At 42.8% G+C, this 17,283-nt stretch overlaps 1 protein-coding gene across 2 annotated transcripts in view; it reads right to left on the reverse strand.

Annotated features, from left to right (window-relative positions):
* JPH2 (junctophilin 2) overlaps positions 1 to 17,283 on the reverse strand; it is a 91,818-nt gene that overhangs the window by 22,146 nt on the left and 52,389 nt on the right. For both annotated transcript variants that reach the window (XR_004536448.1, XM_033914254.1), the window contains exon 3: positions 9,874 to 9,992. Coding sequence is in view for 1 of the 2 variants with exons in the window: in XM_033914254.1 (XP_033770145.1) it covers positions 9,874 to 9,992 (119 nt within the window). In the remaining variant the exon portion in view is untranslated. The remainder of the gene's footprint in view (positions 1 to 9,873; positions 9,993 to 17,283) is intronic.

A 17,283-nucleotide genomic window follows, 5' to 3' on the forward strand; every position in this document is an offset into this window, starting at 1 on the left:
ATCCTCAATCCTGAACCCACGCACGAAAAAGGCCACCAACTTGATATAGCAGCATTCACGTCTCATAACATCCACACCCCAAAAATTCATATCACCAATGGTACCTGGCATCCCTCTCTTTGGTCAGACCACCACAAATACACTTTCACCATCAACTGGCCTCAAAATAACACAAAACCCAAACCACAAAAAACAACCTTCAAATCTAGACAGAAAATTGAGCCTGCCACATTCTGGGATAAAGTGGACCCTATAATCGCTCCCATCGACCCAACTGACTTCGTAAATCACTGGCGCATCCTAAGTGAAACAACCTTGAACGAGCTAGCCCCTGAAAAAACCAAACATAGAACCTGCAGATCCTCAGACAAGTGGTTCGACTCCGAACTCCTCCTACAAAAAAGGCTTTGCAGACAACTTGAAAGATCTTGGAGAAAAAAGAAAAATGATCAAACCAAATCCGCTTGGAGAACCCAAATCAAACTATACAACACCAAACTTAAAGAAAAACGCAAAACATACTATTCTAAACTAATTGGCACAAACACCTCTGATACAAAAACACTCTTCAACTTAGTAAAAAAACTTACGGACACAAACCCATTCCTTGCCACCCAAGGCAATAAACCACCAACAGCTTCTCAACTAGCAGACCACTTCAAACACAAGATCACTACAATCAGAAATACCTTCAACAACTCAACCACCAAACTCTACGAGATAACAACCCCCACAACGGAAGAAGCCATATCTGCAGACAGAACATGGACCACATTCCCAACCCTACAATGGTCAGATTTGAACCGACTATACAAAAAATACAGCCACACCTCATGCGACATGAACTACTGCCCATCGTATCTGCTTACAAATGCCTCCCTTAAATTCAAAACCAACCTCATGCAATGGATTCAAAGCACTCTCACAGAAGGTCAATTCCCACAAGATCTTGGAGAGATCATAATCACACCCCTACTGAAAGATCAAAAAGGTCCTATAGACGCTCCTACCAACTACAGACCTATCGCTTCGATCCCATTATATGTCAAACTGATTGAAGGACTAGTGACTCAATACCTCACCAACTACCTATTTGACCATAATATACTTCACTCCTCTCAATCAGGATTCAGATCTCACCACAGCACGGAAACACTACTAGCAACACTACTAGACATAGCCCGACAACACCTCAGTAAAGGACACAGGATTCTAATTATCCAACTAGATCTTTCCGCCGCCTTCGATCTAGTCGATCACACCATATTACTCCAGATACTTGATGCAATCGGGATCTCAGGGATGGTTTACAATTGGTTCCAAGGATTCCTTAAAACAAGAACGTACAGAGTTAAGACAAACAACACGAAATCTAACCCATGGTCAAATCCATGCGGAGTCCCGCAGGGGTCACCACTGTCGCCCATTCTATTCAATCTCTTCATCTCCTCCCTCGGCACCACTTTAGACGACCTAGGTGTAACATCATTCAGCTACGCAGATGACATAACTATACTCCTCCCCTTAGAAACCAAAGACCACACCTCAACAGGACACCTGGAAATAATTCTGGATGAAGTAGAAAAATGGATGACAAACCACAAACTGAAACTAAACTCGGACAAAACCAAATTCCTAATGCTTGAAACGGACAAAAACCCATCCATAACAGACCTAGAAATTAAAGCAACCAAATACCCAATCCAGACCTCACTCAGAATCTTGGGAGTGCTGATAGACAGATGCTGCACTATGCAGACCCAAATCAACAAAACTACCCAAAAAGCATTCTTCACAATGCGCAACTTAAGAAAAATAAGGAAATTCTTTGACAAAGAACACTACAGGATAATTGTACAATCCCTGGTACTAGGTCTCGTGGACTATTGCAATATCCTTTATCTACCATGCCCCACAAACATGATCAAAAAACTTCAAACTGTTCAGAACACAGCCCTTAGACTAATTTACTCACTCGGAAAATTTGACCACATCACCAATGCCTACCTAGACTCACACTGGCTACCGATTCGAGCCAGAATTCAATTCAAACTATACTGTCTACTCTTCAAAGTAATTAACGGTACTGCACCCACCTACCTAGATGACCGCCTAAACCGTAACCTTCCAACCAGAACAAGAAGAACACTGACATCATTCGCATACCCACCACTCAAGGGTACTCACCGCAAAAAGCTTTACGATAGCCTCCTGGCAACACATGCTGCAAAACTCGAACCCTCCATCACCAGATTGTTAACCACAACATCAGACCTCAAGACATTCCGTAAAGAAATCAAAACACTGCTGTTCAAAAAGCATATACAATCTACCTAACCTCCCTCACCCCATCCCCCAAGAAACCAAAACACTGCCGTCCAAAACATCTTCCGATGTTACTAAGTCTTTACTATCATTCTGTTATTAAGTCTCTATCCTCAAACTGTATTCTCTATTGTCATGTACCATCCTGGAAATGTCCAGTTCTCTTCTTATGTAATCCGCTTTGAACCGCAAGGTACAAGCGGAATAAAAATCACTAATGTAATGTAATGTAATGTAATTACTTAAACTGGACAGGAACCAGTATATACAGTTTATTTCTCAAGCTGAAACTGTTTTCTGGGCTTGACTATACCATAATATATCTTATTATTACATGTAAAAATCTGTCCTTTTAATCTTCTGCCCAGGAACAAAGATTTTATATAAACAAAGAAGTAGTTCAGTTTTTTGTTACCATTAATTCCAAGCTTATTTTTATGGCATCTGGCTATCAAATGAAAGGATCATTTATTGCGAGGAACTGTGGAAGTGGCGAAGAACAGAGCAGCAATTAGTCCACACAAGAGGGGTACAGACAAAAACAAAAGCAAGGCCAGAGAGATGTCCTAATCAACCAGGATCCAAGTTTCGGCATCAAATGACGCCTTCATCAGGGGATGCTGATAAACGTAGTGGATGCAACAAACACAAAGAGGTTGGAACTGGGCCAAAGGCTTGTCATCTTCTCCAGAAACGCTGACGCTCAGAAAGCGAAAGTCCGTACAAGAGGAACGTAACTGTGGCAAAAGGGATGATATGAGGTGAAATGGGAGTTAATAGTGTTTGTTTCCAATCGTGAACAACAGAGGCAACCACTCCAACCGTGCTATATACAACACAACAGTGGAGGTTGAATAGATCATTATAGAACCTCATCTTCAAAAGATTTTTATTAGCAATGATCACACAAGAACAAAACAGTCCAAATAAAATTATAGCAAAGCCTGACTTGGCCGTTTCACAAACCGCATGCATCGGGGGGGGGGGGGGCAATGATTCATAAACGCTTCAAGTGTCCTTAAAACCTTGCGTCAACAACACATTTGGTCATGGCACCACAAGGCATAAGAGGTAATACGTGGTGAGTGGGAGGTGTCTAAACAGGATCCAAAGGGGTCTTTTCGTGGTGATGGGCTGTCGTTTGTAATGACGTGAAAAATGTCAACAACACATCTGATGTTGTAAATTCCGCTCCTCTCCATACTATTCCAAAACCATATTGTATCTGTTCTCTGTTCTAATTTCTTGTAAACCGTGCCGAGCTCTACTGTTATAGAGAAGATGCGGTATATAAGCCTAAGGTTTAGTTTAGTTGCTAAAATCCAAAAACGAGCTTAAAGAACACAAAAATTTTTTGGGGGGGGATTTGTTTGCTAAAATAGCTTTCTTGATAATGTACCATTAGCATGAATAGCATACATATACGCCTGCTATCAGGAAAAGAGTGCACATTATGGACTAAATTCTATACAAGGCGCCCAAAACATCTGGAAAAAAAAAGCACTATTCTATAAGCCAAGCTTAAACTTAGGCATGGTTTATAGAATAGCGCTTATGCTTGGGAATTGTGACTAAACTTAGCCATGGCTATTTGCACCAATGAAAACGTGGTATATATACCTGGATGCCCTTATTCTATAGCTACACGCGTAACTTAGGGCTCCTTTTACGAAGCCGCGTTAGCGGCTTTAGCACGTGACTTTTCAAGTTCAAGTTTCAAGTTTCAAGTTTAATCACATTTGATGAATCGCTTATTACAATATTTAAGCGATGTACAATTTAAAAACCATCAGATGTTGGTATTACATAAAATTTAAATAAGTCAGACATTAGACAGACAATTTTTAGACAGACATGAATAAGTACATAAGAACATAAGAACATAAGCAATGCCTCTGCTGGGTCAGACCTGAGGTCCATCATGCCCAGCAGTCCGCTCACGCGGCGGCCCAACAGGTCCAGGACCTGTGCAGTAATCCTCTATTTATACCCCTCTATCCCCTTTTCCAGCAGGAAATTGTCCAATCCTTTCTTAAACCCCTGTACTGTACTCTGCCCTATTACGCCCTCTGGAAGCGCATTCCAGGTGTCCACCACTCGTTGGGTAAAGAAGAACTTCCTAGCATTCGTTTTAAATCTGTCCCCTTTCAACTTTTCCAAGTGTCCTCTTGTTCTTTTATTTTTTGAAAGTTTGAAGAATCTGTCCCTAGGGAGAAAGGGGTAAGTTACAATTTTGTTGTTTGTTAGAAATTACATAGAAGGGAAAAAACAGTAGGAAATAATGGGGTAAGGTAAAATTAATTTTTTTAAATTATTGTAAAATGTAAGAATTTTGAGTATATCGTGTCGTGAATCAAATTTGAGTATATCGTATCATGTATCAAATGCGTCTTGAAATAGATATGTTTTTAAAATTTTCTTAAAAGAGACTAGATCTTTTTCGCTTTTAATAAAATTAGGAAGGGAGTTCCACAATGTAGGGGCCATAACGGAGAAAATATCATTCCGTCTGGTGCCGATAATTTTCAGTGAGGGGATTGAAAGTAAGTTCGATGAGGATGATCTTAGAGTACGTGCAGAGTTATATGGAATAATCATTTTCGATATAAATAAAGGTTCGTTGGAAATTAGTGTTTTGAAAACCAGAAATAAAATTTTGAAAGTGATTCGATGAGAAATGGGAAGCCAATGAGATTTGATAAATAATGGGGTCACGTGATCATATTTTTTTGCTTTGTAAATTAATTTAATTGCTGTGTTTTGGATCATTTGAAGCCGTCTTTTTTCTTTCTGGGTTATGTTAATTAAGAGGGAATTACAATAGTCTAATTTTGAGATGATTAAAGAGTGAACCAAAATGTTAATTGATTTAGGGTCTAAAAAGGTAGAAATCACACGCTAACCCCCGAAAAACTACCGCCCGCTCAAGAGGAGGCGGTAGCGGCTAACGCGGCCGGCGGTTTAGCACGCGTTAAACTGCTAGCGCGGCTTTGTAAAAGGAGCCCTTAATGTAATGCCCCTGATCCTGTCCATGACCTGCCCATTTTCATGTGCCCTTTTTAGCCATAAAAACCCTAACGCGGCTTCATATTGGGGGGGGGGGTGGATTATTTATTTTAAAATATTTCTAACCCGCCTATCTACAAGTCTAGGTGGATATACAATTTTACTCTTAACACTTACAACAAAATTAAATAATCAACCGGATTTCATCAACAGGCTTCTAATTCCTTATAGCACATTAAAATTTCTCCGTTCAACTTCTCAGAATCTCCTTGTCTTACCTTCTTTGAAATTGAGAAATACGTTGTGTTCCAATAACTTTGCGGTTACTGCCCCTACCTTATGGAATTCGCTGCCTAACCACGTGCGCTGTGAATCTGATTTAAAACAATTTAAAGCAAAACTAAAAACATTCTTGTTCCAAGACGCTTTTGGATAACAACTGTCCTCTTAAGGGCAAAACTTAAAATAACTGCTTTTTACCCTAACCCATTGTCTTTCCCTTTTATGTTGCTCCTTTTCTATAACAATTGTAGTTCTTCCCCACTACCCTAATGTTTGAAGTAGTTCCGTACGTTACAGCAAAACCTTCTGTTACGTTTGGATGTTATTTAGTATCCCTTGTTTTTATGTGCTTTTATGTAATTTTATATTGTAAACCGCTTAGAAATCTGAATAAGCGGTCTAAAATTTTTTTTTAATAAACTTGAAACTTGATAACAAAATCTCATACAAAGCCATGTTAAAATGTAGACAAACAAAAAATTACATACAAAGTCGTTATTAAAAACAAGCAATGCATAAATAAATAACCAACACAGAGCAAAACAACAAAAAGAGCTCTGACTCGAAACTGGAAACTAAAACTGTTCTAACTCACACTGCCGCGTAACTAGCACAAAAAAAAAATGCTCAGACAGTGCAGGTTTTATGCAACCCCTTTCTGAACTAGCATCCAAAAAGCGCTCAAACAGTACAGTTTTCACCCCCTTTCTGAACTGCGACAAAATATTCGATTGGCGCAATGACATAACGCATAGCACATTCCATAACGCCAGACTCTGCATTGAAAACCTAGATTTACGATTCCCTGTAAGCCGCGCAGCCACTAAAGATGGAATTTTAAATTTCAAAGTATCTGACGACCGCAATTTACGTGGAGGACAATGCCACTGCAAAAGGGAACGAGCACCGGACGGACAATTATGCTGAAGCAACTTAAAGATCATGCAAAAAAAACCCTTTATATTCAACTCGTACACCAACAGGTAGCCAATGAAGCTCGCAAAATATCGGAGTAGCATGGTCAAATTTCGAGGCATGAACAATAATGATGCGTGCAGCAGCTTTTTGTGCCAACTGCAAAGCACGTAATACACATTTAGGCAAACCTAAATAAATGGAATTAGGCGCCTCTTATACAATTTCCCCCTTTGTGTGTGTGTTAAAAAGCTCTAACATTTATTGTATATGTATATATATATATATATATATACTAGCTTTATAGCCCATTACATTAACGGGTGCTAGAATGTATGTGTGTGTCTGCCTTTATTTTTTTCTCTCTCTGTCTCCTTAGCCGCTTTCTGTATTTCTGTCTTTCTTTGTTTTGGCTGTCCATCACCACCCCTTGCGTGCTCCCCCTGTCCATTCTCCCTTCCTTTTACCTCCCCTTATCCAGCATCAGCCCTTCTCCCTTGTTTACCTCCCCCCTGTCCATCAGCACCTCTTCCTGCTCCCCCTGTCCAGCAGTACGCCTCCCTTCCTTTCCCCCCCATCCATCAGTAGGCCTCCTTTTTTTCCCCCCTATCCATCAGCACCTCTTCCTGCTCCCCCTACTCCTCCTGTCCAGCAGTAGGCCTCCCTTCCTTTTCCCCCCCTGTCCATCAGCACCTCTTCCTGATCCCCCTGTCCAGCAGTAGGCCTCCCTTCCTTTATCTCCCCTGTCCATTAGCACCTCTTCCTGCTCCCCTTGTGCAGCAGTAGGCCTCCCTTCCTTTCCCCAACCCCCACCAAAGCAGAATCTCCCCTCTGTCTATCCCCCCCAACAGTCCAGCATCTCCCATCAATCCATCCTCATCTCTGTCTGCCATTCGCCATGTGGTCGAACCGCTGCCGACAGGCGGGGTCCAGCACCGGCGCGTCGCTCGCGCACAGCAGCGGGAGCAGCGCCACCAGCAGCAGTGCCGCCATCAGGAGCCCTTCTTGAGGGAGCGGGACAGGCTGCTCAGGAGCTTCGGGGGCTGCTGAGACGGCAGAGACAGAGCGGCCAAGCTGAACTGGTGTCCCCCACCCCTCCCCGGTGCCAGCGACGCTCTCCCTCTCAGTGAGCCGGGCTGTAAAAAAAGGAGACTGTGACGTATAAGCGCGCATGCGCACTCGTGCCATCGCGACGGAACAGGGAACACGCGGCGCGAGTGCGCATGCGTGCTTAACATTTTATTATTATTGAGATATATATATATAATTTATTTATTTATATGATTTTGAAATTTTTACAAGAACAATTCTTGTTACAGAAATACAGAAAACAAATATTATAAGGAAAATTATCACCTGTGAAAGAAATTAAAATTTTTATCTTCCTTAGACCACAGCAAATAAGCAAAAAGGGGAGGGATTCCAGGAAAAACAAGGAGATTATCAATTCAAAATACAATTTATCAAAAAAGGCTTAACAGAATATCCCGCATTCTTATGATATCTGTTCTGTGACAATAAACACTTCAGGTTACCAGACTCTTCATATCTACAAATGCTTTGAGCTGTTCTGGGATGAAGAAAACATATTTTACGCCTAAATATTTTACCAAACATTTACAAGGATAGGATAATAGGAACGAGCCTCCCAAAGAAATTACATCTGATTTCAATGCTAGAAATAATTTCCCATAATACAACTTTTGAGAATTATGAAAAAAAACAACCTACAAATATTGTTAATATCCTGCTCGAACACAAAGGACACCATTTAGGTTGCTCTTTCAGAATTTTCTGTAATAGTTGATTCCAATATATCCGTGATGTTTAATGGTGATTGATTTAAATTCATTTGCAAAGTCTCTGGGGCGGCTCCCGTTTCTTTTCTCATCGGTAGATACGATTTTTGTATAAATTTTTTTAATTGACGTGAACATATGTAAGGAACTGAAAGGAAAAAAAAATCCAAAAACTGGAAAAAAAAAATAAAAAAGCCCAGAGAACCAAGAAGAAACCAAAAATTGTTAACTCTGTCCAATGTGGACTGTTTGAAAATGTCTCCTCCATCCATATCCCTTAGTTTTTTTGCAAAAGTATGAAATTCAGCTTACTATGCAGAGTTAAAAAGACAGAGAAAAACTGTTCAAGGAAAAATCCATCTTTAAGCCAAGTAAAGTATTGCAACCCGGAAAAGCCATACAATGTCCCTACAGTAGCTCTCTCACACTGAATGTCCCTTAAAAAAAATTGTAGACAGCTGGCAGCAGAATACATTTCACTGCCTGCATAAAGGCAGCCCTGTTTGAGTCAAACCTTTGCCTGTGCCAGGACAAGGACTGGAGAGCTGCCATATTGGCTGGAGAAAATGTCATTTCTCATAGGTATTCCCTACACTTTCGCTTGCTGTACTTTATAAAAATTAAAAAAAATCTTTCAAGCTTTCCTCTACAAGTGGAGAAAGGGGATTTATCAAAGAAGATACTTTCCATGTTCCTAGCACCCACTAGTTTCTGTGCTTCAGAGGTCGATATTCAGTGTGGTTTAAGCTGGGAGTAGAGACTCCAACCTGCTGGTTTTAAGAAAGGTTTGGACAAATTCCTGGAGGAAAAGTCCATAGTCTGTTACTGAGAAAGACCTGGGGAAAGCCACTGCTTGCCCTGGATCGGAAACATGGAATATTGCTACTGTTTGGGGTTCCGGAATCTTTTGTTACTCTTTGGGGTTCCAGAACCTTGCTATTCTTTAGCATTCTGAATGGAATGTTGCTACTCCTTGGGTTTTGGCCAGGTACTAGGGACCTGGATTGGCCACCGTGAGAACGGGCTACTAGGCTTGATGAACCGTTGGTCTGACCCAGTAAGGCTATTCTTATGTTCTTATGCTTAACCACACTGAATAGTATCTGAGCACTTTGCCTGAAGAAGCTAGTTTAGCGTGAAACGGATATGGCCTCCGTTGGGATTAAAAAGATAAGTGCCCGTTTTTTTGTTATTCTGTCAAGTTTGCCGTACTCAGCAGAGTTCGTTTGTCAATCATGAATCCGGTTGCTTACTCTCTGCCGTCATATGAGTATGAGAAAAAAATCAATATTGAATTGAAATTAAATCAGTGTGATTAAATTTAAAAAAAAACAAAACACAAAATAAATTGAAACAAAGTAATATAAAAATTAAAAAATAATTTAAACAGAATTTTTTGACCCCTAATTGGTGTCTTTCTATTGATTTGACTCCTGGAGTTCTTTGAGGTCTTTTTTCCTCTGTTTAGATTAAAGCGTACATCATTAGCTTTATTTAGTCTTCATTATACACAGAATAAAAAAAAAAAGAGCTCATTATATCATACCTGGTTGGTAAAAGTCAGGTGAGAGCTCCCTTGCCATCGTCCTGGCGAGGCCAGATTCAATGTTGGCGGCGTTAGCGGCTTGCTCGGCCCCATCACCTTTGGTTTTTGCATGGGCAGTCCTGTGGGAAGGGAACGCAATAATCTCATTATAATGTATTTTACAGACATTCACGTTTTGGGGCCATTACATCAAGCAAAAAAAACCCAATAGGAACAGATGAATTACATGAACCACTGATATCTCTCCCTTTCGTAAGTGACTGGGCTGCTGCGGAACACTTAACACAAGAAAAATGAGAAAAAATAATGAAATATAAATTATAATTTGTTTGTGGGGGAGGGCCCTCAGTTTTCACAACTCTTGTCTAAAAAGGAGCACAAAGCCCCGATAGCGGAGTTGTCACTCTATGGACCCAAAAGGGTAAATATTGTGAAACATCCCCCGGGCCCTTCCCGTGTAATATGAATATATGCAAAATAAAGTGCGCAATCAAAAGTATTAGGTGTTACCCGGCTGACCAATCAAGAGCAACGTCCAAAATCAAGTATCACTGAAAAACAGTGTACAAAACATGAAACAAATTGCTGTAAACACCCCCCCCCCCCACACACACACACACCTACACCTCCCCAAAATGCAAGGGAGAGTATGGAATGAAAAAAAAAATCAAAGCCCGTCATTCGCTCCGCGTGCAATTGAAGTCAGTGAGTCAGCATCCTTTTTTTTTTTTTTTTTTAAATCTTTATTGATTTTCCAAGCTGACAACAGTGCAACAATTAATACATAGAAAATAATTCAAAAAACAACACTTACATCTTTCCATAAATACATGAAAAATCCTTTTTCGCCCAATTCCATAAACTTAAGAAATACAAATACAAATGATCAAGACAAACAACATTACAATCAAGTAATAAATTATTCTCCCCCCCTCCCCCCTTCTGGAGTCAGCATCCTTTTAGCAACATGACCTGGCCGAATCATAACAGAAGATCTCGCAGAGAGCTGAAAACACAGCAGCCGCCTGGAGGGTTTTCTTGAACCCCCTCATTTTAATAAGTGAAATTTAATTTTCATTAATTTTTACTCCAGGTTTAAAACACTTAAGCGCTCCTTTTACTAAGGTGCGTTACGCGTTTTAGCACGTGCCCATAGGCTTATAATGAGCGCACCTTAGTAAAAGGAGCCCTAAGTTTGTAAACGGCGCTGGGTTTTTAGGTGCCAGTAGGCCCTCTACCAACGCCTAAGCTACGTGAAAAATACCATTTAAACGATGTTTTAAACTGATTTTCAAAGCACCTACCAGTGCCTTAAAACTGGCACCGGAATGATGTTTCCTTAGGCGCTTTACAGCGCCCAGTACCTCCATTTCTGGGGCCTACCTTTGACAGAGGTCGCTTGGTTTGTAAAAAGGTGGTAGCAGGAAGCAGCGCCGAAGCAGCACAGGGATCACTGACATCGCGATCCTGCTGCGGGCTGCTTCATAGGTGGTGCGGGGAGGCCAGGGGGGCGAGCGGTCCTTCGGGGTGGGTCGGAGCATCAGGCCTTCAGGGTGGGGCGGGCGGGCAGGCAGGCAGGCAGGCTTTCAAGGGGGAGGGGGGGTGACAGGCAGGCAGGCAGGCCTTCAAGGGGGGACAGGCAGGCCTTCAAGGGGGGAGGCATTGAATATTTGATATAATAAACACATCCTGCATCTTGTACATATTGTCTGCAGTTTCTTCTTGTTTCGTGTACGATTTCTTGGAAACAATTCACCACTAGCTATCTACCCTGCATAGCATGGTATATGTCTGTTTATATGTTAAAAAAAATATTTTGTACTTTTCCAAGTCACTGAAACCACTTTATGAGATCATAATAAATGACAAAGGTGTTTGTTAACACATGATGCTGTGTTGTCTGCCTCCAGTCTCAACGTCTTCAGTTTTGCTGACAGAACTTTAAGCACTGCGGAAGAATTATTCTTGATCGGTCCACAAGCTTTTCTTTTTTTATTTCAGAAAACTCTTGTAGTCATCACTGACTGAAGATATTCAATGCAAGCTGTTTCCAATGACCAGCATTGAATATCGGGATCGGGTGGGGGGGGGGGGGGTTGCCACTAAAAAGTTAACTGGTTAAGTCAATATTCAACACTGACTGGTTAAGTTTATAATGGTCAAAAACAGAGCTACTATTTGCGTGGTCTGATTTGGCCGCTAAACCATGTAGCATGACCAAAATTCCCGATGGCCTTCGCCAGGGCTAGGCAATTCCGGTCCTCGAGAGCCGGAGCCAGGTCAGGTTTTCAGGATATCCACAATAAATATGCATGAGATAGATTTGCAACTCAAGGAGGCAGTGCATGCAAATCCATCTCATACATATTCATTGTGGATATCCTGAAAACCTGACCTGGCTCTGGCTCTCGAGGACCGGAATTGCCTACCGCTGGCCTACGCAAACAAAGGTAAAGTCTCCAGGTCTCTTCCCATCCACCTAACACATACATGTTTTTAAAATATAGTTACAATTAAGCCCTACTGCACCCAGTAACTAATCTCGTCCCATTCCAACTATTTCAACCACCCTAAGCCCCGAGTTTTCCTTGTGTCTGGTACCATTTGTTCCTGCCTTACTGGTGCTGTACGGTAAAATGGAGGTTGGATAAGAGCTGGCTCTCCTTTTCCCAAATGAGCAGGGCAGATGGGCACTGCACGTCAGCTGGCATCATTTTGAATGTACAGTGCTGTGTATGTCTTTCAGAGCTATAGAAATGATAAGCAGGAGGAGTATCCTATCCTATATAATAAAGCGCTAGACGCGCATGCGCATTCAGACTGCGTGATCTGTAATCCCTGATCTGTGAGATGTAGGTCTGTGGCATTGCAGGAGTGCGCATGCGCACCTACGGTTCTTTCTTCGTCGTCGTCGTCGTCGTCTTCGCCCTTCCCCCCCCAATCCCCGTTGAGCCTCCCACCCGATCGCCTACAGAAGTCCGCTCCGCTCCTCGGCCCCGAGCCTAAGTCGGCGAATGAGCTGGTCCTTTGCTGCCTGCTGCCGCTCATGCTGAGGAGCGCGGTGTACAGCCGCTGCATGGCGGCGGCTCCAGGGGTTCTCCTCCCGCACAGGCCTCTCCCCTTTCTGCCAAAGACGCTCCAAGCACAGCGCGGCGCTGTGTGGGAAACCGAGTCCCATGCTCGACACCGAACAAACTCCCACCTGACCAGTGACGCGAGGCTGCGGCCGCCTTCCTCCCACGAGGCTGCAGGCCGCCGCGGCTGTCGGCCACGGAAGCTGCAAGATAAACCTCATAATACTGCACACTTAGGGGAGAAGTTGGAAGAGGAAGATGTGTCAGGCAGTAAGCGGAGGAAACGGTCGAAGAGTAACTGCCTTGCATCAGGTGACTCTGTAGGGGGCTGACAAAAGAAACGCAGGAGGTGGAGGAAAGAACTTAGAACCCAGGCTTCTCTCATAGAAACAGCCAGGCACAACCTGGCAGTAGTGCTCCAGGCCCTTGCAGGCCAAGAACCTGAAGAGGAAAAAGTGGAGATAGCAGTGGGAAATGCTGGTTGGGTTGGATTACATTACTTACTGTATCTCAGGGGGGGGGGGGGGGCTGGACAGGGGGACAGGAAAGAGGTGCTGATGGACAGGGGAAGAGATTGGGGGGAAGAAAAAGGAAGGGAGGCCTACTGCTGGACAGGGGAATAGGAAAGAGGTGCTGCTGGACAGGGGGGAGATAAGAAAAAGGGAGAAGGGCTGCTGCTGGATAAGGGGAGCAGTGAAGGGGTGTTGGTGGACACAGAGAAGGTAAAAGGAAGGGAGAATGGATGGACAGCTGAGGAAAAAGAAAGACACAAATACAGAAAGCGGCTAAGGACAGAAAGAAATAAACACAGACACACACACATATATTCTAGCACCCGTTAATGTAACGGGCTATAAGACTAGTTTATCTATAAATATATCTAACCTATCTTCAATGCTATCTTGGAGTGCAGGAAGTAAGATACTGTGATGTACCCTAGGATGAACTGAGAAAAGCTATGCCATTCAGTGCATAGGAGTCAATAAGAGTAAAATTCAGTGTTTACGCTTTGGCAAGTACTACTGAAATTTTGTATGCTATAAACTCCCACTCATTCATGTTAACTAGTGCAGCTTTTCTTTTATGTAGAACTCCAAAATGCAAAGTAACATCTTTCAACAAAATATTTAAATCAAGCCTCATCAACCATTGATAGGATACAGAATCAGTGGCATAGCCGTGGGTGGTCTGGGTGGGCACAGGTCCACCTAGCAGCAGCAGCTGGTAGGATGTCCAAGCCAATCAGCTGGAGACCTTCTTCATTGACCAGAAGTCCTACCAAGCTTGGCAACCAGCAGCACCGATCCTGGGCCACCACTGCTGGCACTACCAACATGAGCATTTGCAGGGAGCTAGGTGCACTGACTGCTGAGCTTGGCAGGATTTCTGGCCGCCAGAGGAGGTGGTCTTCAGCTGGCAGGGACTGGGGATCCCCATCAGCTAAGGTATTTATATCTTGAGCTGGGGAAGGAAGGATGCCATAGAGTGGAGAAAGGGGCTGAGGTGGAGAGGGAGCAAGGCAGGGGGTGAAGAGTAAATGACATTCCCACCCACTCTGGGTTCATCGCATCCAAAATTGGTATCTGGCTATGTCACTGCACAGAATTAATAAGATTATAGTCTAATCTGAATTCACAGTGATGAAAATTTTATCCTGGGAGGCATTTTAAAAGCATTAGATGAATTCTCTGCCGGCAAGTAAACTAGAATAAATAACAGTAAATATTAGACATATTTGTTTAAATGGTTTTAGATTTCATTTAGAGAAAAAGTAATTTTTACAAAGTGGACTATTAGGTGATTTACTTTTTTTTTTTTTTTACCAAACCCGGCATTGTTGATTCTGTATTGATTGTTTTGATTCTTCCCACAGGGAGAGTGTGGCGCAGTGGTCTCAGCACCCTCCCGGTGCACCCTCTACCGGTTTGTTTGTGTAGGAGTGTGTGTGAAGTGGAGTTTTTTTTTGCCAAATGAAGCTGAACTGAGGCTTTTTTCTCCACTTCTTTTGTTTTTTTTGGGTTGAGTGTTTCTCCTGCTGTGGTTGGCTGGGTGAGTGTTTGTTTAAGCCTTTTAGCGTTGCTGAGCATGTTCGTTTGTTCTGTGTGGGGTTGTGTTTGAGTTATTTATTGATATAAATCGCCCTTCTGTCCTTAGTTGGTATAATATTAGTTGTGGGTTTAAACCCACACTGTTCCTTGTGACCCTGGGCAAGTCACTTAATCCCCCCATTGCTCCAGGTACATTAGATAGATTGTGATCCCACCAGGACAGACAGGGAAAAATGCTTGAGTACCCGAATAAATCTATGTAAACCATTCTGAGCTCCCTTGGGAGAATGGTATAGATAAATAAAAGTACATTCACTCCAACTTTTTGACTAACTTCAATATACCAAGGTTTTCTTATAAAAAGCAGGCACAGCTCAGTCCATCTTTTGCAAGAATGTGTGTGTGTGGGGGGGGGGTGTCTTTAAAAGTTCACCTTCCTCTTAAAGGATTCTTACTGCAGCACATAAAAGACCGGGGCCAGACATGCAAACTCTTACGAGAAACAGTCCCTTTTTTGGTCAAGACAAAAAGGCACGGCCAGGGTGATTAATTCCAATAAAATCTATGAAGAACTGGGTGACAGACTGCCAAAGGTTTTTCTTGCCTCGAGTAGAGACTCTGCTCTCATACTAATTCCTCAAAACACAGTATCTCAACTTACCAGACAGTGAGCACGAGGAATGCTTGTCGGATTTGGGAGTTTCGGCCACTATGATAACGTTTAGACCAGAGTTTCCCAAGCTGACCCCACCCCCACCCCCCGAGCATACTTTTGCCAGTCTAATTTTGAGAATACCCACAATAAATATACACGAGAGAGACTGCATTTATTTATTTGATTTGTTTTAGATCCTGTTCTCCCCGAGTTCAGAACGGGAGAACGGGTTGCAAGCAGTGGTCTCCAACTCAAACCCTTTGCAGGGCCACATTTTGGATTTGTAGGTACTTGGAGGGCCTCAGAAAAAAATAGTTAATGTCTTATTAAAGAGTTTGAGACCACTGAGTTAAGGGGAACGGTTAATCCGCTGGCTGGGTTGGAGGGCAGAGGGGAGAACAGGACAATCAAGCCATTGTGACATCACTGATGAGGTTGGCTCTTATTGGTGGAATGAGGCATTATGACATCAAAATCTCAGCTCTGCTTCCCAAAAACAAACAGGATGTCATGGTTACAATTAAGCCAGTGGTCTCAAACTCAAACCCTCTGCAGGGCCACATTTTGGATTTGTAGGTACTTGGAAAGCCTCAGAAAAAATAGTTCATATCTTACTAAAGAAATGAGAACTTTGCATGAGGTAAAACTCGTTATAGTTTATAAATCTTTCCTTAATTGCTTCTGATAATTTCAGCTATACACAGATGAAAGCAGTGCAACATGCAGAAAATGAAAAACTATCAAAGTATCAACTGCAATAGACAACATTTTGGACCAACTATTTTGAGGCCATGGAGAGAGACAGACAGAAAGAAAGACAGGGGGCAGAACGATTCTTTATGGAAAGCTTGTGCCTTAAGTGTCCTGCGGTCACGTCCACAACCGCCTTCAGCTTTCACCTCCTCCAGCACCGGACACACGCACAAGCTGCACTGCCTCCAATGGTTACCTTACGTTCTGGAACGTTGCCCGCCTCACTGATGTAACCTCACACGAGCGCTTTCCTGTGTCTGTACGCGACTGTCCTCTCCACTCCACTTCACAATCGCATACAGACACAGGAAAGCGCTTGCGTGAGGTTACAGCGACTGCCGGACACCAGACACTAGTGCCTTAAGTGTCCGGCAGTTGCTGTAACCTCACGCAAGCGCTTTCCTGCGTCTGTACGCGATTGTGAAGTGGAGTGGAGAGGACAATTGCGTACTGACCGAGGGCCTCAAAATAGTACCTGGCGGGCCGCATGCGGCTCATGGGCCACGAGTTTGAGACCGCTGGGTTACAGGTTAACCTACATAATATACAGTTAATGGGTTCAGTGACGTCGCGAGGGTGAGAGGCGGCCGGGGTGGTGGTGGCGCCCCTCCCCCATCCTCTTCTCTGCCCCCCACTACCATCTCCTCTGCTGCCTACAAATCCATCATACATATTCATTCTGGATATCACAAAAACTAGGCTGCTTTGAAGATAACTCCAGAACTGGATAGCTACTATCTTCCTTTATTTCTTTCTATTTACTTTATGTTTATTCAAAGATTTTCAGTTTACGATCCAAGCAAATCTTACTTGTGCAGACCCCCCCTCCCTAGTTTAAATAATCCCTAACCCTGCGATGGCCATAACTAAAAATATAATC

This window comes from Geotrypetes seraphini, chromosome 11, assembly GCF_902459505.1.
Source record: "Geotrypetes seraphini chromosome 11, aGeoSer1.1, whole genome shotgun sequence".
Classification (NCBI taxonomy): Eukaryota; Metazoa; Chordata; class Amphibia; order Gymnophiona; family Dermophiidae; genus Geotrypetes; species Geotrypetes seraphini.